At 43.9% G+C, this 23,165-nt stretch overlaps 1 protein-coding gene across 3 annotated transcripts in view; it reads right to left on the bottom strand.

The window, feature by feature from the left end:
- CHMP3 (charged multivesicular body protein 3) overlaps positions 1-23,165 on the bottom strand; it is a 57,131-nt gene that overhangs the window by 31,649 nt on the left and 2,317 nt on the right. The window contains exons 1-2 of one of the 3 annotated variants that reach the window (XM_090035336.1): positions 14,425-14,797; positions 11,927-12,066 (exon numbers count right to left, since the gene is read on the bottom strand). In XM_090035336.1, coding sequence (XP_089891462.1) covers positions 11,927-12,066; positions 14,425-14,650 — 366 coding nt within the window. In that variant the 5' untranslated portion in view covers positions 14,651-14,797. Of the gene's footprint in view, positions 1-11,926; positions 12,067-14,424; positions 14,798-23,165 lie in introns of those variants that run through there. The other 2 variants (XM_090035339.1, XM_090035337.1) reach the window with 2 other exon arrangements.

Raw genomic sequence — 23,165 nt, 5'->3', positions numbered from 1 at the left:
AAACCAGATTCAAAATGACTAACTGGTTTAAGATAAACCTGGTTGAATGTAGTATCAGACTTAACTGATCTGGATCAAACTGGATTATGCAAGTTCTGTCCCAGACCCCTTCCTGGTTTAACTTAAACCAGAGTCATCCAGCATCCCAGATGCTTTGCAGCCCTGTCCTATGCTGTCTGCTCCAGAAAACAGGGCTGGCCCTGCCCCTTTGCTTCCTAGCAGGAGCTCCGCACATCAGGGTCTGCCTGGCTTCCTCCTGTACCCCCACCCCTTGCTGCTCAAGCAGGAATCCCTCTTTCCCTCCCTCCCATCTCCCACAGCACAAACCCCAGCCCCATAGACATTAGGCATGTGGTATGCTAGCTATTGCTGAGAGGTGACCGTGTGTTTGTGTCTCCCATTTCACTGGGACAGGCAGACAGAACAGTGTCTGCTTAGGGCTTTTTGAGGCTAATCAACAGTTCAGCTAGTAATGTTCCTGCATTCCTTCCTTGGGAAAAGCTGTTTAAGAAGAGCTTGAACTAATGAGAGAGGCTTTTGTTTTGTTGATAGGTTGATAAATGGTGCTTATCAGCCTCCTGCTGGCTCCCTCACCTGTCAGGTTTGCAGACAGTATGAAGAAGCAGGGAGGGAGACTGAAAAGCTCATTATCAACAGATGCATGCACTGCACACACCCCCTTTGCCTCAGAGTCCAGGCTGGGGTCTGGCAATACTCCCACCCCTTGAGCAGTGAGCAGGGAAAAGCCTGGATGATGCAGGCAGGGTGGGGGTTTACACCCTTCCCTAATCAGAGCATCTTATGGGGGCCTGGCCACCCCTCCCTCAGCTCAGCCCTGGGGAAAGGACGTTTGGGCTACTCTAGTGCCCCCGGGGCTTCCAACCTGAACCACTGCAGGCATGTGCCTGCATTTCTTCAGTCTGGAGAGAATGTCTGTGTGGTTGCAAACCAGTTCAACCTAGGCAGGTTAGACTAACTTGGAAAGATTGAATCAATTCAAGGTCAGGCTTTTTGAATGTCTGTCCCTAGCCTAACAGTTATATCAGAGAACAGTCACTTGTAAGATCGTAGGCATGAACGCCACGTGCCCCTGGAGGCTGGGGGGGCATGGCAAGCTCCTGCAGGTGGCAGCAGCACTGTCGGCGGTGGGAGCATGGTGGCAGTAAGTGGGGAGCTCCCACAGGCATGGCACTGTTGGCGGTGGGGGAGGAAGGTGGTGAGCACTGACCAGTGGCAGCCAGCAGCGATTGCAACAGCATGCAACCCCTATGCGTCGCCAATGATCCTAGGTATGTGTTCAATACAAATCTATAAATCAGATGATTCCTGGTAAATTAATAAGCTGCTGATTAGTTAAAGGCACTAACTTCTTGACCTGAGAAATACCATTCAAGGCAGGAGTTGACCTGCAAAGAACCTAGCATTGCATTTAGTCACATACTTGTCTCTGAACTTAAAGAAGGGTATCCTACGTAAACTCCATCCCTGTGCCAGCTATTAGCACCTGTCAAACTGGCAAATCCAGTTTGTTAGATTTCAGGCCTTAAACTACCACCTCAGCAAAGTCATAGAACTGGACCCCATTCATGTTTACCAAGTAACTGTATAGATACCAAGAACAAATAAAAGCACAGTTGGAATATAATTAAAGACTGGATGGCCATAAACACTCTTCCGCCACATAAGAAAACTCCGCTGTCAAGAGTATAGAAATGTATTTTAACATTACATACATGTGTATTACCACTACTTGACTCTTCTTCCACCCCATATTGCACTAAACAATTACTCACTAAGACTGTCAAAAAAATAAGACCCCAGCTCAGGACAGTCGATAATAGGTTTCAGTGTCAGCTAACTGTTGCACTGGCTTAACTTTTCACTTAAAAAATAATGGCACTCAGGTATAAAATGACCGTATCTAAAGGGCAAGTTTATTTATTCATGTTTCTAAACCAACACAATTTAGTAATGTAAGGTTTTATGACAAATGAGAGAAGACTGGGTGCAGAAAGTAACATTAGAAGCTAATTTAATTCAACCCCCTGCTCCATGCAGAATCATCTCTGCCTAAAGCATTCCAAAAAAGCATTGATCTAACCTGTACTCAGATAAACCTTCTGGATGATGGAGTCTCAACAATCTTTCTGTGTTAAAGAAAAATCTAACATGGTTTTACAAAATGAAGCCTTGCTAACACTTCTTGTATCTTTTGCTTTGCTTTCTTTGTTTTTAAAACTCTTATAGTAAAAGGCTTTCCTTCACACAGCAAATTCCCCTTGATGCCCGAGGAGTTCAGCGCACCAAAACTAGGACCCCTTGGTAAGCACCATCATAATTACAGAAGGAGTCCTAGAAAATAACCTTGAATTAAATCCCAACAAGTTGATTCAATTTAAATTAAATGGAAAAAGAAACAAAAAGGCAACTCCTAACTGTAGTCTTCAATTTTCAAAGGACAAAGTTTGACAAATTACAGTCAACTGAACTGAGAAGCTCAGGGATTTGAATGTGGAGGAGGCTTAGGCTTTCATTAAGTCAAAGGCTGTAATACTATGAGGAATGCCAAGCAAAGGGGGAAACATTTAAGACAGGGCTCCCAACCCAAATGGATGACTAGTCACTGCAAGAAGGATATTAAAAATAAGAAAAGTGCTTGCCAAAGAACAGCACAAAAGGACAGATTTGCAAAGAAAGCAGTGTCTTCCAGGTCAAGAAATGGAGAAATCAAGTGAGATTTGCCAGAAGTCCAGCTGAGTTAATCCTTACAGAGGAAATTAAAATATATTGAAAAAAGGGTTTTCAGCCATGTAAACAAAAAGAAAACAAGGAAAGACAGAGTGGAACACAGACCTGGAAGGGGCCTCCTAAGCAACTGAGTCCAGTTCTCTATATTTGCAGACACTCATTTGCTCAAGCAATTGCCATTTCAAACCTTCCCACCAACCAGAAGGCACAAAATCACAAACATCAAGAACACATTACAACATGGCACAGTCAAGATCCTAAGAAACATGAATATGCCTCAAGGTGCAGAAAAACACAACCCCCCCCTACAAAGACCATGCCAATCTGATCTAGAGGGAAAATTCCTTCCTGACCCTAAACTTACAAACTGGTAGGATCCTGAGTGGAAGAACGAGGCTCTGAGGAACCAATATAGGGCCACTGTGCTGTGAGGATGTAGTGGAGTTTAAACATAACTTACCAATGGTTCAGTTAGTAAAAATGATTGTCCTGATTGAAAACCAGAACAAATTATACTGAATATGGGCAGAAATCACTAATGGACACGAGGGCATAGCGACAAAAAATGACCACACCTGAGCTCTGAGGAAGCAAAATGCAAATAGCTTAATGTGCTGAAATCAGAGAGATTGGATAACCTCCATCCCATTACTTGGAAATGATCTGCAAATGGTGTTTAGGAGGTACCCTATGACTACAGGCGGTACCCTATGACTATAAAACTGATGTAATTCCTATATTTCAGGAAAGGTAACTAATCTGGCAAAACATAGACCAGTTAACCTGACCACAAGATATGCAAGGCTTTAGAACAAGTTTTGAAGAAAAGAATAATCGAGAATCTGGATTGGATTCAGAATGGAAAATGGAGTAGGATGCAACATGGTATTATTTTCTAGACAAAGGAAATGGAGCAGATTTTTCTGAACTTTAGTAAAGCATCTGATGCAGTATCACATAGGAAATTATTATTTATGACAGAAAAGAATGGTATGTGCTGAAAAGAGGAAATATGAAACTGGAGGGAAGTTACTGAAAGAGTTTCTAAAAGGACTGGTCTTGGAGCTAATCTTATAAACATTTGCATTACTGATCATGGCAAAAAATGTAAGTGCCCTAACGATATTTATTGTTGCCTGTTAGCAATCTGCAGAATACTATCAGTATCAGTAGCAGTTAGTGCAGCAGAGTTTTTGCAATGCATTGGGTCTTCTCACGCGTTAACAGTAACGGATCCATATTAATAGAAACACAGTCCTAATCAACATCCTGTATCATACTACACATTCTGTGCATGATCTACACCAAATACAGCTGGTTTAGCTGAGGTTACAGAGTCGAAATCTCTGTAAGCAGCATATGCAACAGAGAAGACAAATTATTTGCACAGAGGAACTGGTAAGTGACAGAAATGGGGTGACTCGGAGGTATAGAATAGTCCACCATGTCAGGAACTGACTTGGAACTCAAGAGACAGTGAATTTGGGTCCTTGCTCTGCCCCATGCTGTCTATGAAATATTGGGCACATCCCACTTTTCCTCCATGTCCCAGTACTTCACAACTGAAGTTGGGAGAAATGTGGAAACAAATGCATGAAAAAAAAAAATGCACTGACACTAAGGTAATAAATACCTTGAAAGTACTTACAACCCCTCCCAAAAAACTAGGTTAGTGAACTGATAATTGTAAAAGAAGAGAACATAATTAAAGCAAGTGTTGGGACCTTAATTGCTTCCATACTTTCTGTTTAAAATTTTTGATTAAATGGTTGTTAAAAAGAGAAAAGTCTAGTCTAAAAGGTAGTACTTGAAAGTAAGATACAACTGATGTTGAGACATACGGTATGGTAACACAGGGTGCTTGTACACACGATGGGGATTTAGTACTTAGGGTTGCATTCTATGCCCCTAAATTGAAATGGTGGGTTTCAATTTAGGGGTTTCCATCCCTGTTAGTGAGGGGCCCTCTTTTTTTTGTTCACTGGAGACTGCTTATGGCTGGGGGGCAAGCTGCCAGCAGGCCAAGCAGCCCCTGAGCTGCAGGGGCCCCCAGTCCTTCCCTCCACAGTGACAGCACACCCTGGGGCCAGCCAGGTGGGCTGCTAGCAGGCTGGCTGCTGCCCCAGCTCAGAGGCAGCACCCGACCTGATCCAACTCTTCTCCAACCCTGAGCTGGGACAGCACCCAGCCCACCAGCAGCCTACTTGGGCAGTCCCGGGGGTAATGCTGGTGCAGAAGGAAGCACCAGGGCCCTCCACAGCTAAGGGGGTGCTCAGCCCGCTAGCAGCTTGCCCCCTGGCTGTGGTAGAGGCAGACAGGCTCCACTGAAAAAAAAGAAGAAAAGGATTGAACCCCTTGCTGCTTTTGCCTTCAGCAGGTGTCTGCTGAAGGCAGAAGCAGCAAGGGGTCCAATCCTTTTTTCCTCCAGAGCCTACCCACCTCTCTCACAGCCGGAGGGCAAGCTGACTAATAGCTGCAACACATTGTTGAAACTAAACTACATCAGGATGTAGTATGCAACAATGCAAACTCATTTAAAACCCCAAAACACCTGCACATGTACAGTGTCATGCCATTAAGCCACACAAAGTGACATTTTTGTCACGTGTACATGGTAATGGTGTCATGTGTACAAGCACCCATATCCTCAAAATGTTGTTGATTTTGACAGGTGGTTGCGTAATAGATTTTTCATTATAACAGCTCCACTGACATTGGGTTAAACTGAAAATTCCCAAATGAGGCCAACTGAAGACACTCAAAGGTGTGAATCAAAATCATTCTATTAAGTTAGTCATGGCTATAGGACTAAAGGAGCAAAAGACTTTTAAGAGCAGATACCACGCAGATGAGCAAGGCATCAACTGGTCAGGCCGCAGCTGGAGCACTGCTGGAGTACTGAGTCCAGTTTTGGGCACGGCACTTCAAGAGGGATATGGACAACCACAAGAGGGTTTGGAGGAGGCCACTCATATGGTTAGGGGCCCGCTGGCAAAGCCCTACGAGGAGAGATTGAGGACCCTGGATCTCTTCAGCCTCTGGAAGAGAAGGTGATCTTGTGGGTACCTACAAAATTCATTGGGATGGGGGGGACAGCAAGGAATAGGAGATGCTCTGTTGACCATGGTACCCCTTAGAATAACCAGGAATAACGGCCACAAACTGAAGGAAAGCAGATTTAGGTTGGACATCAGGAAGACCTGCTTTACTGTAAAGCAGGGGTGGGCAATTATTTCAGGTGGAGGGCCACTTACTGAGTTTTGGCAGATCATCAAGGGCTGCATGATAGGCAGCTAGGGGCAGATAAATATTAATTTTCTAAATGTTTTAAGGGCCCCGTGGGCCAGATCCCGCGGGCTGCATTTTGCCCACCCCTGCTATAAGAGTTGCCAAAATCTGAAATGGGATTCCAAGGGAGGTGGTGTTCTCCCATACCTTGGGGGTCTTTAAGAGAAGGCTGGATAGGCATCTGGCTGGGGTCATCTGACCCCAGCACTCTTTCCCGCCCACGGCAGGGGATTGGACTCAACTTCTGCTGAGGTCCCTTCTGATGTAAACGTCTATGAATCTATGAATACATGCCTAGAAAAGCAGAACAATGTTAACAAGAGTTTTCCACCTTTCTCTCCCTCCAACACAAAGACATCTCAAACAGTTGCTTACACAGTTGCTGACAGCTTCTCTAAAATTATGTTATTGATGTAGTTGTCACTTGCTTTGCCAACTCCCTTATCTTAAAGATATTTTTAAAAGACTTCCATGAAATAGCCCACAAAAACTCTTGTAGGTGAAGGGTTTGATAGAAGTCAATATATCTGAGAAAATTAAACACTACTACTTTCCAGAGCAGCTTCTGTTAATACAGAAAGATCACACCCTGTTCTGTTACCAAGCACAATAGGATGGTAGCTCGACTTGCAAGTTTCATGTCTTCTGTTGGGTTTAAGCCAGGTCTCCTTCAAGCTATTTTAAGTGGGGGTTTTTTGCAGGTCATTATAACAAAATCTGGCCTCATTAAATTTCAAAGCTAGCTCACAGCAGATGATCGCCAAGCATTGCAAGGCTTGAGAATGGAGATCAGATGTTGACACCTGAAGATGAAGCAGCTTTTTAACTGTAGTACCTTTGTCAGCACGATATTATTTTATAATTTTCTTTGTTTACTCCTACAATTAAAAGATATAGGATAAAGAAATTTACTGTGCATCTGATGCACAAAAAAAGATTACAATAAGATGCAGGAAAGAAACTTAGACGTATGTTGATATCACAGGTATTAGAACAGGATTTACCTTAATAATTTTTAATAGTAATTAATTCTTTCAGTGAATCACAAACAGGGTAAATTCTAGTGCATGTTGAATTAAAACAATGCTTAATCAAGGACGAACAGAGACCTGAGCTGTTAGAAGATTGAAGGTGAAGCATTTTACAGATTAGTGCAGAGCATTGCCATCTAATCATCTTTACTGAAATAGCGGCTCTGTTTAAAAAGAGACACTAAATAGAAAAGTCAGACTTTTAGATGATATATGTTACTGGTAACATTAGGTTCTGAGATTATTATAACATTAAATAAAAAATTACCTGTGCTGAATTGCCCTTACTGTTTTTGATACCTCTTGTGTCTAGTCAGTTCTACTGTTCCTTTTATTGTTAGGCTTTTAAACAGCAAGAAAGAAAAAAAATCAGAGAACACAATAGTAACATCACCACAAAACATTAGGGAAAATGAAGGGATAGGCAAGTACATGAAATATTTACATACCTAAAACTGAAAATATTCAAATTGAAAATGTTCCTGTAATCCAGTGCATACCGTGGGTGTGTATCATATAAAAAGATGTGGAAAAACTGAGTCCAGATGCAACTGCCAAGGGAACCCTAGGACTTGGTTTCTCTAATTTTAATTTGACCAGGACATCAGATGTGTATAAAGAGGGCAGATGATCTTCAATAACTGAACAGTCAAACTCAGTATGGTGTCTTAGGCAAAAGGCAGCACTTCCAATGCATTGGGACACTCTTACGGTTCTTACTCAGCTGGAAGAATGCCACCTACTAGACCAGTGACGCCAATCCCCACAGCCCATAGGAATTCACAAATGATCCTGCAGCTAGGTGGCAACCAAATTTTATCCTCTTTAGCAGATCAGATCAGACAGGTTTCCAGCATTAGCTGATACAGATAGAGGCCTTACAGTACATAAAGTTGTTTGATTTCAGCGACAGAGCTTAGTTTCTAACCCTTTAAATTAAATGGTGAGGTAGTATGCAAGTGAGAATCTGCCAATTCAGTTCATTTCAAAGGACAGGTCAAAAGTCAAAATACCATAACTTGAAAAACTTAACTTGAACGCAACATGATGGAACAAAAAATTATCCACAGGTTGAACTGTGTCCAGTATGGTCTCAGCAAAGACTCTGGATTCTTTCCCCATACCTGGATAGCTTTTATAACCCTTATATTTCTCAATCAGTTAACTGCTTTGCTTTTCCCTTTTGACCTGTTCAAGCCTCCTTTGCCTCTCTTGGCAGTCTCTCCGGCCCCCATCCTTTCCTTTCTCTTTCCCTGTTGTTTGTATTAAATTACTTTACTCCTTTCTATTTAATACCCCATCTCTCTGCAAGTTCCTTCATGACATCTGATGAAGTAGGCTGTTGCCTCTGAAAGCTTATGCCTCTTTGAACAAGTTAGTCTTTAAGGTAGCACCCTGGCATGCCTTCACCTTAGAAGAAGAAATGTCAACATGTTACATGAATAAAAGGGTTCAACAATGCACTGCACAGGATGAAAACGATGGTCCTTTTGTTACCAGGGAATGAGCTAATCACGCACTGAAGCCATGGCGATTTTTCCATATTATCGTGCTGTACAGGTATGCTACAAATCTCATAACTTCCTCAGAAGAATTCAGCAGTAGCCACTGTCAGACACTTGATATGACATTGCCTGTCTGACTAGTTATGGCACAACAGTAGTTAGGCCCAGATCTTACTGCTACTAACTAGAAAGATTTGCTTTTATACATGTTTGACACTCAACATAATTTGAAGAACAACTGAATATGTAGATTCTTTACTGTATTTTTGGAAGCCACATAGGGCACTGATAGACATGGGGGGAAACCCCCCCACACTTTACTAGAAGCAGCAGTGCATTAGTTTGACTCGGCTCCACAGCATCTGTATAGATTGGGTGCTTCAGCAGGGCTTTTTGGCACTTTTATCTAAATTTGATTCAATCAGCTATTAGATAACGGTGCCATAAAAGCCCCGCTGAAACGCCTGATCTATATAGATGTTGGACGAGCTGGATCCAACACTCTGCCTCTTCTGGGCATGCGCTGGCCTCAGTGCCAGGGCACATGGAGCTTAAAGTGCTGTTTTGTTTTGTTTTTTTATGTCTGTAAGCAGCCATGGTGTAGCATATGTATACTGGAATTATTTGTATATCACTGGAGGTAAGGAAGTTCTAGAAACCTGTAGCAGGGAGTCTGGGAAAGCAGGAATGTCATGCAGCACTCTATAAGGGAAAGAGCACTGGTCTCAGCTCTATGCATAACCCCTTGGCCCTCTCACCTGCCAAAAGCAAAATGCCACCAAAGTAGGTAGCAAGCAAGAAGCAGAGGCACAAGGTAGGAATGCTGCTGCGTGAGACCCCCAAGAAAGTTTCTTACAGTAGCACTGGGCACTTTTTTCATAGAGCGGTACTGAGGCAGGAGAGATTGCTTATCTGGATGCACAGATTACTAGACCACTTGGATGCTTTGTTTTTTGATAAACTCTTAAAAACAAAGGGCCTAGCCATAAAGCACGTGGCATTTCTGTGTGTATTGACTTTGATCAGCTTCTTCATATTTTTATTTTCAGACACTACAGAATATAGCAAATTCGCCTACAGGTTGAATGTACAAGACAATAATGAATATACTCCCCTTTTTCTTCGATTCTCTCAAAATAGCATTTTCAATCAAGTTAACCAGCCATTGCCACCCAAAAGCTTCAGGCAGAATCTAACCCCTTTTGCACTTTCATCCCATAATTCATGCACAGGAAAGACTCATTGAAGAAAAAAACCTGAGACAAGACTGCATCTTCCTTCACATGCTCCTCAGTCATGATGCCTACAAAATCGACCATCTGAGATCACCGTTGACTCGCCATTATCAGACTGCCCCAGTAAGTGGTAGTGGTGATATGGCAAGGAAAAAGAAGCGAGTTTCTCCCTTGCATAGTTAGGGAAGTCCCTAGCTTTATTATTGTCTTTGTCTAGGTTTAGTGCTATAGCTAATTAATTGCTTGGTAACATTTCCAAGCCTTATGCATTTATGGCTGGGAGCGGCCAGTTGAAGGAAGACGTCAGGAGAAATCAATCAGGTCAGTTATGAGCAGAGAGAAGCACGGTATGAAGAAATGTTGGAGGAACAAACAGGATAAGAAAGAAGGAACTTGAGGAAAAAATACTTCCAGGAAAGTAGAGAACACCTTGCTGGGCAGAAGATAAGGAGGACCTGGGAGGTGCAGGGGGAAGTATGAGGAGAAACAATAATTCTGGAAGTGATGCATCAATGAATCAAGTGAAGCCAAGAATGAAACTGAAATACTCTCTCTCTCTCGCTTTTATTTCGTAAGGCTGGGCACATAGTATTCAGTTAATAAATTATTCAGTCAATTCCACTGCAATTCAAACAAGCTCTTGAACAATTTTTGCAGTTATTGTGTCAACTCCATAGCCAGGCAAATAGTCAAAAAACAGTAGCATCACTCGAATGATACGTTTCTAACACATGCTACTGTTTGATCAGCCCTAGCAAGAAGCAAGCTACATTTTTAAACATATTAAGTAATCTGTTCAATAATGTTGCAATGTAATTCAGAATGCAAATTGACAATGATCATCTACATTATTCTCTTAAACCGTTCTGGAGTGGGCTTTTGGGTATGCAGTAGCATGCACGCGTTTCCTGGCTAGTCAGGGTTAAGTAATTAATTTCCAAATGCTGCGTCTCTGTGGAGAATCTATGGATGTACAATTTATGAGTGTTCATTTGAGATCACAAATTTTTATAGATTTTTTTTTTTTATCATTATCAACTCTATTTTGATTGCAAGACTAGTCTGCATTCTTCACTGTCCTTCTGTTTGCATTTTGAAGGAAATTCCAAGGAGACATAATACAGGACTAACAAGGAGGGTTAATAAATCTTGATAGTCTCCTATTAGAAATACCCTGGACAGAGAAGACAGCCAGACCAGGAAACCATTCTGTCCAGGCTGGCAGCTAAACCGTGGATCACTTGCTGGAAGATAGGCGTTTTATAGTTTAATTTGCGTCTGCACATCTTTTGATCCATAAAGTCAAAAGCAATTAATTTTAGACCCTCTTGTGCAAAATCCCCATGTTACATGCTTCAACTGGCACATGTCCATGGAGCAGTACTAAGTCAGCATCTGCAAGAAGACAGCTTAAGGAAAGGGAGCTCTGAAGTATGCCAAGTTCATAAGACTCCTTAAATTCTGGAGTATGCCGTTTGGTGCTGGTGGTTTAAGGCAAACAGACCCCCCAGATCCTATCTCTATGAAGTGCAAAGAGACTATGCAGAAAGTGTGCCAATGAAACCCAAGAGAGAAAGCCGGCGTTGGAACCTGCCCAGAACAAGGAAAGCTTAAAAGCACATGGGTCCAGTGCTTGGAACCTGAACACAGCAGCTTGGTTCAGCAGGGGGAACTCAGCAAGAGCTGGGATATTAATTATGCCTGTTGGGGGTGTTACATAAGGCAGATGCTTTACATCCAACAGGAAATTTTTCCAACACCAGACAGTGTGCCAGGGCAGTCCATACACCTAACAAATATTTACTGGAGTATTATTTCCTGATCATACATTACAGTATACAGTTTACCAAGAGAAATAGAAAGAAAGGGTTTTTGTTTTAATGACCGAAGGAACTTTGTCGCTTCCTATCCTATCTGTAGTTGTGCAGGTTAGCCCTCCAGTGCCCATTACCATGGTGCATTTTCCTGGGCTACTTTCCCCTATCACACTAAATCAGAAACAGTCTCTTCACACTCTTAGAGTCTAACTTCTGTTATCAGGTGAACTGGTCTCTAAAAATAGCTTTTCCTCTGAAGCACATTTCAGCCATGATAAAAAAAATGGAAACATTTTCTGTACCTGTACCAGCCAGATACCATCTTTTGTGTCTTCCACAAGCTCATAGAAGTGCATTTCACCACTGAAGTTCGTACTTGAAACGGATTCAGAGGCCTCTTCTTCCTTAAGAGCAGAATAAAGCTCTCCTTCCATGAGGTCTCCTGAAGAATGGATGGGAAAAAAGCAATTAAACTGCAGTTGGTAAAACTCATGTTAATCAAAAATATTCTGGTGTCAATACTATTTTCTTGTCAGTTAGTGAAAATATTGTTAATTATATCTTACGAAGCTGAACTCAACCATTTCAGCTTAAAAACCAATTTCAAATTTATTCTAAATTATTTTACACGTAGTTATACTTAAAAGTATGAACATTTTAGTTGTCAGTCAAACTGGGAATAAATTTAGTCTTCTTTGGGTTAAACATAGTCAATATATATAACTGGACCAATTGAAAATCAACTGAATGTGTTCTCCGCTTTATAAATCCCTGCTGATATTCTCTGAAATTCAGAGAACTAAAATGGAAGACACATATTTTGCTTTCAATGATTTAGCCTTTACTGCACAGAAAATTTAGTTTTACAGTCTACAAAAAGATTACTCAAAACAAAAATTGTTAAACCTGTCCATCTAAACTGTTTTTTAGAATTCCAATCAATACCGTTCAATTTTTGTAAAATTAGAATTTTACTTACAATGGAATAATCCAAAGCCATTTCACACAGCTACTCTAAGGTAAATATTCTACTATAAAAATTGATTTTTATATACAAAGCAGTAAATATTTCCTAAGAACTCCAAACTGAACACCACAAATTGAGTTCCTTCGGCAACTTATGTAAAATTATTTCTTGTTTCTTTCGCTCTCGTTTCCTTTCCACATATTGTGTCTGACTGCAAACCATATTGCTAACAATGTCGTAGCATTTATTCTATGAAACCTGCCCTTCAAAAATGTTTTCCCAAAGAAGACTAATTACAGAATTTAATAAATGTAGTATCGAAGTAAAAACTCTTGATATTTTAGAAGCTATTAAGACATACCATCACATAATTTGGAGGCCAAAAACATTTATGTAAAAATGTTACAAAGCTTATTAATAATAGAAGTGTTGCCATGACATTTGGAAAAAAAAAAGTCATTGAACAGTTTGTTTGGAGTTAAACATTTTCCTGCAGTGTCTGCAACCCAAATATTACAGCATAATGAAAGAGAATGAGCGCCAAAGAGTGAAAGTGACAGGAAGCAAAGAGAACCTGACCAATGGGGTTTCTCCGTGTAGGCCAGAGAAGTAAAAAAGATAGTAAACAAAGGGTATAAATAGTAAAAAGCAAATTACTGCTGGTATCAGCTATTCATAGAAAAAGAGTTAGTGTCAAAGTATATGAAAATCAGGTCTTTTCTTTATACTAAGTAAATCAGTACATCCATTCAAGTCTTTCTGCTCAACGCTTCTTGCCTATTTTGATTGCAGTAATCTCCTCCTTTCTTACATGAACATCCCTTGACAATCCGTTTGAAAAGCAGATTTAAGATGATCTTTCCCATCTGCGACTGACCACACCGGTCCCACCTCCGAACTCCTCTTCTGGCTCAACATCCCGGTCGCCCCATTAACTTCCAAGTGTCACGCTCCCAGTTCAAGGCAACATCTCCTCACTGGTCTGCACACCTCATGTCGCCCTCTCCCCTCGACGGTGCCAGCCTCATTCACTCTTTCCTCAGCCTCTCGCATGAACATCCCCACGCCTCCTTCTAAACTACCCTGTGTTTGGGGTCAGTCTTCCTGTACCGCTCTGTAAAACCACCGCCCTTTTCTCAAGACACGCTCCGGCATCCCACCAGCTGCTCGGTCCAGGGCAAAGTGGCATTTAAAAATAATAAACAATAATGTGAAGCATGAGGAGAAAGGAACATGTCACTTGTCATCTTCGCTTGTAGGACTTTTGTGCCAGGAGTCCAGAGAGAGATGCAGGGTGGACAAAAAGCTACGTCGCAAAAACACAACCGCCAGCATCCATCCTGCCGCGCAAGCAAGGCCCAACCCTTCAAGCTCAGCCGCCCCGTCGCAACTTGGGCCGTTGCTTCGGAAATACTCCCCCGCCCCGAAGCCAAACCTTTTACTTAGTGACCAGCCTAACGAACGGAGAAGGCCTCTTCTCTCGACACGCCACGTACACACGTGCGACGTCGCCGTTCGACTGCTCCTGCGCCCGCCTCGAGCGCTTCACCCCACCAATTTGGACCGCCGAGAAAGCGCGCGATGGATTCACGCGCCGCTCGGAAGTCGCCTTACGCGCCAAGGCGCCCACTTGCCCGGAGACCCAGCCCCGCCAGCGTCTGGAAACTTACACTGGGGAAAGCGTAACCGCCCCGCCGGCCGAACTCACGCGGCCCCGATTTCGACGCCTAAAACTGACGGGACGTCAGCATCGTGAGACCCGGCGGGGAAAATAAAGAGGGTGAACCCGCCCGAGGGAGACGTCCCCGTCCCGGGGGGTCCCAGGGCCCTCACCTGACTTCTCCACCAGCTCCCGCACATCCTTCTTGTCGGGCAGCCCCGAGTAGCCCAGCCCGCGGCCCTCCAGGATCGTCTTGAGCTTCTTGAAGCTCAGGGTCACCGGGTCCACGAGCTGCGTGGCCAGGAAGCCGGTCTCGTACCACACCACGGCCTCGAAGACGCGGGCCAGCACGAACAGCACCAGGAAGTACAGCAGCAGGAAGAACAGCCGCAGCCACATGGTCGCGGCGCGGGGCGCGGGGCCCCGGACCTGTCAGCGCCCGGATCCCGCTCCCGCTCCGGCGGCCGCCACCGCCGCGGTCTCCTCCCCCCGCGCGGGCCGGACCCGCCGCCCGAGACATAACAAGTGACGTGGGCAGCGCGTGGCCCCGCCCCCCGGCCAGGCCCCGCCCGCGCCGCGCTGCGCCCGCTCCTTCCCGCCAGAAACGCCCCGCGCGGCCCAGCGCGCCCGCCCGCGGGTGGGGGGGACAGACGTGAGGGAAGCGCGCCTCTTCGACGCCCGTTCAGCCCCACCCCGCACCACGTGCCCCACAGCTCAGCAGTGGCAATGTGCGGGGGGGTGCAGGCGGCCCCCCTGAGATTGGCCGTGCACCCCCTGTGAAAAGTACTCGCCATCCCTCCCTACTGCTGCAGGCATCTGCGGGCGGTCCCCATTGCCGCCATCAACTCGCCACCAACACCGCTGTGGCCGCCTGCGGGAGCTCCCCGCCCAGCCCACCCCCGCTGCCAACACTGCCGTGGCTGCCTGCAGGAGCCCCCCCTCAGCCTACGTCCACTGACACCGCCGCCACTTGCGGCCAGTCGCCGTGCCCCGCCAGCCTCCGTGGGCATGTGTTGTTCACACTACTCGGGACGGCAGACCGTGGCCCCACAGAGCCAGGCAGCCACGTTGAGGTTTGGGCCCACCCCGCGGGCCATAGCGGTACCCATGTCCATCGTTTCATAGTGCTTAGAGTCAGTGAAAGGATGAACATGGGTACATCTACCTACACCCCTGGGCGGGAGCGTGGGCCCAAACCTCAACCGGCCGGTGGTCCGCGGTTTGCTGGGCCGGCAACTTCTGGTCTGCAGTTGTGCCCCCGCAGACTCAAGAGGCACCAGTCATCCCTGAGTACATCCATCCAAGGTGATCTTAAACTAGTTTCAGCCATTTTGAAAGCAGTTGATACTCACTAAACTTACGTTGCGTTACAGATTTGAACCAGTTCCCGATCACTTATACCAGTTTACGTGTCCTAGCCTAAGAGGATCCTGAGTGGGTTCAGGCATCTCCCTCCAGCCAAGGGAGGTGCTCACCTCCGTAAAGCAATCAGGACTCGTGGTAGAGGTGATCTCTTTTATTAGACCAACTAGATTTTTGCAAAAAAAAATTAAATCTTTAATTGCAAGGTTTCAGGCACAAACACGCTTCATCGGGCATCGGAGAAAAGGTCGGAAAAGTTCTCCTGGGTAAAAGATAACACCTTTACCACAAGCCCAGATTGCTTTTTCCTCTAGACTAATATGGCTACAACTTGGATACCTCCCTAAAGAACATCCTTCCAGTCAGCATTTCCTACTGAATACTTTAGGTAGTATCCCAGCTGGCGTTTCCTAATTCTATTCTTAGATATCTAACTTTCCAGGTACAATGATACCTGGGGTGTGTTAGGCACCTGGCATAGGGCTGTGAACTCCATTAGGTTCTGTGACATGTGAAAATAGCCTTTCATATCTAGCAAGACAGAACATCCTCTTTGTCCCCAAATTACATGTTCATTCAGCTGGGATTTTTTGCTTGGTCTGGACATTAACACTAGATCCTATAATGATGGGTGCTATAGAAAATCCATCCAGTTAGAGCAGTTACTCAGCCTGTTCAGTTCCCAGATTTAAGTGCACCAAAAAAAAAAAAAACTTTACAAAACCTAAACACCAATAGCTATGACAGGAGAGTTAAAAATACTACATGGAATCAGTTTATTTGGATTCTCATTATTCAGAGCAGGGGTTGTCTCTAATCTGGATTTTTACATGCTTTGCATAGTAGGTCTCCAGTCCGCAGAGGAGCTGTTTGATGCTACTCAAGTATGCGTAATACGAAATAATACAGTCATACAGCTACCTACCTGCAGTGGGTAAAACTCAAACCCTGCAGCTGTGTGCTATGCGTGAAAAGCTGGAAGGAAACTGAATAACCAATTAAACTGTGCCTTGTCTTTTACTTGCCCAAGTAAAGCACCAGGTAAGCAAACAGCATGATTTGTAAAGATTCTGAATTTATTTCTATTTTAAGCTAAAGTGTTAACAGTATGCTTAAACACGTGCATATTTGTAGGATTGGAGCCTAAAACTGAATTCTTAGGATGACTAACTACTCCATTACACGTCTCTCTACACAAGCCAGCAATACACAATCTAAAGTCCATTAAGCGTACATAGAAGAACATTAGTATGAACGATGCAGTTTTAAAAAATGCACCAGCATCCTTTGGAAAGAAGTCAAGCTCTCTTTCTTCCGCTCTCTCCTTATCCTTCCTCCCAGACAGACTTCTTAAATAATCTTATTGGAGCCTGCAGAACAATAAGCCTAACAATGTCCTGGTTTTCTTAGGACACAAGCTCCATGCAGTTTCTGGTATGAAACAATTCATAGCCAGGGCCCCTTCACTGAGAATGCGATGGTTCCTGTTCTCTCATTTCCAACCTGTCCTACTTTATCCTCAGTGTATTCAGCGAATAGGTTGTTAATGATGAGTGAAATGAATACCATTCAGTGTTGGCCAGTTACAGGTTGAGCCTTTGGTGCCTATACATTTTGCTCCTTACATACTATCCTTTATTCTGCATCTCTTTGTACAGGGGATAGTAAAAGGTTGGAAAAGTCAACACCACATCCCCTGCTCTGATCCTGCTGGTCAGTTAAGGACACACTGATTTCATTAGATAGCTCGGGAAAGGACTGAGCCACATGTGGGAAGCCCAGTTTGAAAGGAATGAAGTGAGCTCTTGGGAGAATGGGGTTGAAACGCTTGTGGGAGGATGTGGGGTTGAAACGCTGTTATATTTCTTCCTACCCTGTCACGCTCTACAAAACTTTATCACACTGATAATGCAAGGTATAATTTCCGGGCCTCTTTCATGGCAATTTTTCAGACTAAGGGTCCAAGTAAACAATGAGAGACTTGTGGCCATCTGGCTCCGCAGGCTGGATCTGGCCCCTGGGCCATAGTTTGCTGCCCCCATCCTAGACTTATCTTTTGCAGGGCATGGTAATAAAAACATTTTTATGATTTCAGTCTTCTTAAAGGAGTACTGATGAATTTGAAGTACGGTACAAGAGCTCAATAGAGCATACAAGTTCCTTTGGAAGAGAAAGAAGCAGTGTTTTAGAAGCTCGGTTGGTTTTCAAAGTACAGGGAAGTTTGTGTGCTGATCTCAATGGGAGCAGGAGAGAATCCTAAGATAGTTTAGAGCCTTATAGCCAATTTCTTTTAAATTGTTCAGCTACCTTGCTATTTGATTTCTGCTTCAAAATTATTGCATAATTGAATACAGTATAGTTTTGGGTGCTTAGTTTAACTTGAAGACCAGGAGAATTGGACTCAGGAGAATTTTGGTTTCATCTTGCCCAGGCACTCTTTCCTGCCTAGGCAGGGGTCAGACTCGATGATCTGTTGAGGTCCCTTCCGACCCTAGCATCTATGAATCTGTGAACTGCCAACAGGACCATTCTCCTACCTCAAAGTGTGCTGAAAACTGACACCAGCATGGATAGACCAATGACATAAATGTTAGCAAAATGCATGCTCAATCCTGCCTGATGGCAGATCCATTGCAGGTTCTCCGCAATAGTGCTAAAGACAGAGCACAAAGCTGTGACCCTTGAAATCCTACTTGAAGGCCCCCCATCATTTGCTATACATCCAAGAGGCCAGCTGACTAACTCCTTTCTACTCATTTCTTTCAAGTGAGCACCTCAGATACATGGGGAGGGCTTGGTGGGAGGAATATGAGAGTTAAATGTTTGGGGAGGAACCTGGTGTTTACCAAATGTGCTAAGTGTCTTTAACAACACGCTGTGGAGCCCTCACCACTAATCACTTTACTGTATCTTGTCTTTCCTCTGTCTTTTTAGGCTGTGCCCTTTGAAGGATTGGGTCCAGCTCTCCCAGACAGGAAGATACACAGGAATCATTAAATGTCTGCGTTCACACCGAAACTCTTTCCATCACCAGCTGTGGAGGGATGGTGCCACCAGCATGTTATTTTCCTAATGTTGATAGACTACGTAAAGCAGAACAGTATTACTTGTCAGTACTGCATGGTCAATAGGCTCATAAATTCCCCAAATCCACCAGAGTCAGCTGGGAGTGATTTTTGATTAAAATGGTATCTTTAAACTTGTCATTCAACTGCCTGGCCACTTGTAAGTCCTCACATGCAGATATTCTGGCCAAAAACAAAATGAGAAACAATGGGATGAGACGATGCTAACTGCAAGGTGATGAACATAACTTCAGATTTTCTCTGAATGCAGAGAAGCAGGCTGGGACATAGGGTGAAGCCAGTGCATGTAGGAATGGTACAGGAGAAGCTTTCAGGGCCGAAGATAAAAGCTTTCAGGGCTAAAGATAAAAAGGACAAAGATCTGGAGAAAGAATTAATACAAGGGAAATAAGGTTGATGAGACCAGAGCTGTGAACCAGGGATCTGGGGTGGAAGTCCCAGTCCCTCCCTCCAGAAAGTTTCCCCATAGCATTGCTGCTTTACTTCCACTAGGCACTTGGCGCCTTGTTACATGGTACTTTTGGGTGGCTCCTAGAGCACTTAACTCCTGAAACTAGTTTCTAGCACTTGTTATGAAGCTCAAAGTTACGCCATTCCAGGGCAGGATGATGTCTGATCTGTGTTATTCAGTTCATGTTACACTAAGGTGTAGCCACTCTAGCTACAGCTCCTCGCTGACCTGGATCAGGCCCACTGTCCCTCCTTCCCAACACCCCGGATCCCCACTCCCCTCTTACTTGTGGCTGCCCGTGGTGTCTCTTGGGGAGCAGGCAGGGCAGGATTAACCTGCCTGTCCAGCCACTGCCGCTCTCTGGGTGGGCTCAGCCCAGAGAAGACCAGCAGCTGCCAGCCAGGCAGGCAAACCCTCCCCTGCCTGCTTCCCAGGACAGGCAGCATGGGCAGCCACAAGTGAAGGAGAGAGTAGGAGGAAACCCTGGGGACGGAAAAGAGACAGTGGAAAACCCCAAGGGGTGGGAGGGAACCCTAGGGGCACGGGAAAACTCAGAGAGCCCTGGGGGGCAGAGGCAAAGCCTGGAAAGGGATTCTTACCTTTCAGTCTTCCAAGTCTGTGCTGGCCTGAAGGTGTGACCAAACTTGAGCCAGCGCTAACACTGATCAACATTTGTGCGGCTTACAGTGTAAGGTGTGATAAGGCCTTCCGCAACTCTGCTGGGGGAACTGAAGCAGTAACAGCAGATAAGCCTGGGAAAGGCTGAGAGATCAGCAGATGGAGACTGGGTTCTACCTTCCTTCTGCCATTCTATACTGTTAGTTTTCCTCATCCAACCCTCTTCCTGCCCAGATCCACGTAACTCTGCTTACTTTCTCTCTACCCTCATTGTTTTCCATATTCTGGACTTAGCCTTTTCAGTTAAAGTTAATAGGTAAAGGGGGGAAAGTAACAGCTTTTTCTACTGTTCAGCAATGTCAAGCCTGTAAAAGACTATTATAAACAATGAAGATTTTAAAGTATTAAACTAGCCTCTCAAAATTTCAAATGCTAAAATTCCACTTAAAAGGTTACTCTGTTCTACAAGCTGCATATTGTCACAAATCAATACAAGTTCCACCAGACCAGGTGCAGTATATAATTCCTGATCTTTCTGAAACTTTCACAAAGCCCAACTTTCCTGCGCTCACCTGCTCTGTAAAGGGAATTGTATTAGTGGATTCCATCACACAATACTCCTCTTTTGATGTACCAGTACCTAAAGCATGCTTTTGTTTTGTATTACATGTGCATCGTGCTACTAAGCCACTGATTCTCAATCAAGGTGTCATGAGATCCTTTTAAAGGTGATGCAGAGTGCCACAAAATACTAGCAGTTAGTTATGCAAACACCTACATCTGAGTCACAAGATAAACCCAGAGATTTTAAAGAGGAATCCACAGTGTCAAAAACATTCTGGCCTTTTGTGGTCTGAGTTCTTTGCAACACAAAAATTGCTCTATTGTTTTTTCTGTAGTAGAAAAAAAAGAGTGAAACCTAAGAGTTGTCATTTTCCAAGGTGTGCCTTGAGCATAAACAGTTTGAGAACAACTGCACTAAGCTAAAACTGACAAGCATATGTAGAAGCCTTCACAGCAAAATGGTATCTAATTGGCAGTTTTGTTTAATAGAGGAATAAAAAGCTAAATGATGATGCTTTTCGTTATCAAGTTGTGTGGTTTGCTTGTGTGACTACAGAAGTTGGTATATAAACTTTTATCAGCAGTCACTCAAAACAGCTGATATTTGTCAGATGAACCAGAGTCTAAACCATGTAATTCCAGTACTCACTATCTCCACTGGTTCCAATTCTATTAACTTTATAATAATTAATCTTACATTACTCACACCCACATTGCTTGTTTCATATTTGTATTAACACCCTGAACACTCCATATGAGATGTTCAGCCAGTGTAAACAAGAACAAAATCATTTAAACAGCTTTTAAAAAACAATTTATATTACTTAAAACCAATTGGTCTTTTTAAAATTTTTGTGGCAGTTAACTATGCTGACTCATTCATTATCCACCGCAGAAAATATGAAAAGCTCACGTGAAGCTGTTTGCATGTCTTGGGAAATGACTACACACTCCGTAATGGAGAATGATTACTGCAGCCAAATTAACACAACAGTGATGACACAAACCCAAAACTATTTCATCACATAGTAAATGCAATCGCAAAATAAAGATGGCATTAAATGTCTCTCACCTCCATGGCATGATAGGCAGAGTAGCAATTTACTACACAAGAGCAATGACTACACAACTTCCTTTTAGTCTGGGCTGTTTTCTCCTTCCCTTAGCATAAGACGTATTTGCCATGACACAGCAGAAGTACTATCAAAACTGAACGCTCAGACCTTAGATTGCTTTTGGGCCTTGAAAACTGCGTAGGCATTTCTGCTGCGGTAAACATTTTGTGTTCTTGCCATGTGAGCTGGTTGCCTTGCGCCAAGAGCATATGGGATCTCAGTTATGGTCCTTGTACCTCAGTTTCTCCACCAGTTGAGCTAGTAATACTCTCTGACCATGAGTGCCTGAACAAGTAGTTTTACAAGTCATAGAATGAAAATTTCCAGCTGGGTTTGATAAATATATCAGATGCCGGCTAGTCAGATGATTAAACTTTTAGACAGTTCAGTGCAAAACAGGAGAGGAAATTCACTGTCCCAGCAAGAAGCCAACTGTCCTGCCTCCAGCTTGCTGGGATTCTAATCACTGTGTGGACCTTTGATCCTGCCCAAGGGTTCCCCCTCTTGTATTAGCCTGTAGCTAGTCTCTGTCAGGCTGTTTTGAACTTTTCTCCTCCCACATTCCCTCTGGCTGCTAGAAAATAGAAGCATTCTCTCTTCCAACCTCTGGCCTTGAGGCAGCTCTATTAGTCTATCCTTTGCTCTCCTTCAGATGCTCCAATGCTGCTTTTTTCTGCTGTTTGGTCTTCCAAACAGAACTGTGAAGTGACACTTTTCTTTTCAGTGCCACCGCTACTTACAAGCTTCTATAAACATTACCAAAGCTCTTATCCATTGCCAGCGTGCTCCTGTTTGGCTCTGTGGGCTGGACCTGGCCTGCAGCCATAGGTTGCTCACCTATGACTTAGCTAGTTCCACATGCTTAGCCACAGGCCGATATGCCCCCTTATAATTGCATTTCTAGCCGCATGTATACAGCAGGGCTCTCCAAACCTCTTACCTGCCTCCCTGCTTGCTTCAAATGTTGAAGCAAGTCCTTTGCTTTCTCTTCTTGAAGAGGTAACAACCTGGGTCTCCATTGCACAGCCACTCCTATCACCCCCCTTCCAAAAAGACACCACATTACTGAGTACATCCAACTGATCAGAGGTAGCCACATCCCATCACTACTCTCTCTATTACTTCCACAAGCTCTCACCTAACCCAGTTGTTCCCAACTCTCCCTTCCCGAGAGATGGCATTGAAACTCTTGCTAGGATTCATCACAGGCTATGAATACCAAGCAAAACCATGGTAAGACAAATCTTCCATGAAGAAAACAAGAGGAATGTTAATAACAGGAAATGGTGTATTTGAAAACTTGGATTTTTACTATCATACATTATCCCTAAAACAACGCTGTTCAATGAATCCTAAAAGCAAAGCTGGCATGACTGGCTATCTATTAACAATGAACCATAGCAGCAATCGTGACTTAACAAACTGTCTGCTAGAGCATATGTTACCTCTACGTCTGCATCCTGAGCATCTTCTTCCAACACATCTAAGAATTTCAGGGTGGAAATGGCTTTATGAATATCAAGTGTGTCAACGTAGTCAGAAGGAGAGTCATTATCCATACACTTGCTTACCAGAAAGAAGCCCTCTATACTGCAAGATGAGAGTGATGTTCAGCAGGGGGGGCTAGCAGTCTTTCTTAAGTTTACTTTGAACTGCCTTCTTTTCTCCAACTGTGCTTTCTACCGCTACACTGGTCTGTGGAAGAGTTAAAATTGATA

This window comes from Crocodylus siamensis, chromosome 2 (genome assembly GCF_052110815.1).
Source record: "Crocodylus siamensis isolate JL-2025a chromosome 2, ASM5211081v1, whole genome shotgun sequence".
NCBI classification, from domain to species: Eukaryota; Metazoa; Chordata; order Crocodylia; family Crocodylidae; genus Crocodylus; species Crocodylus siamensis.
This window is presented reverse-complemented; position numbering and strand designations above follow the sequence as displayed.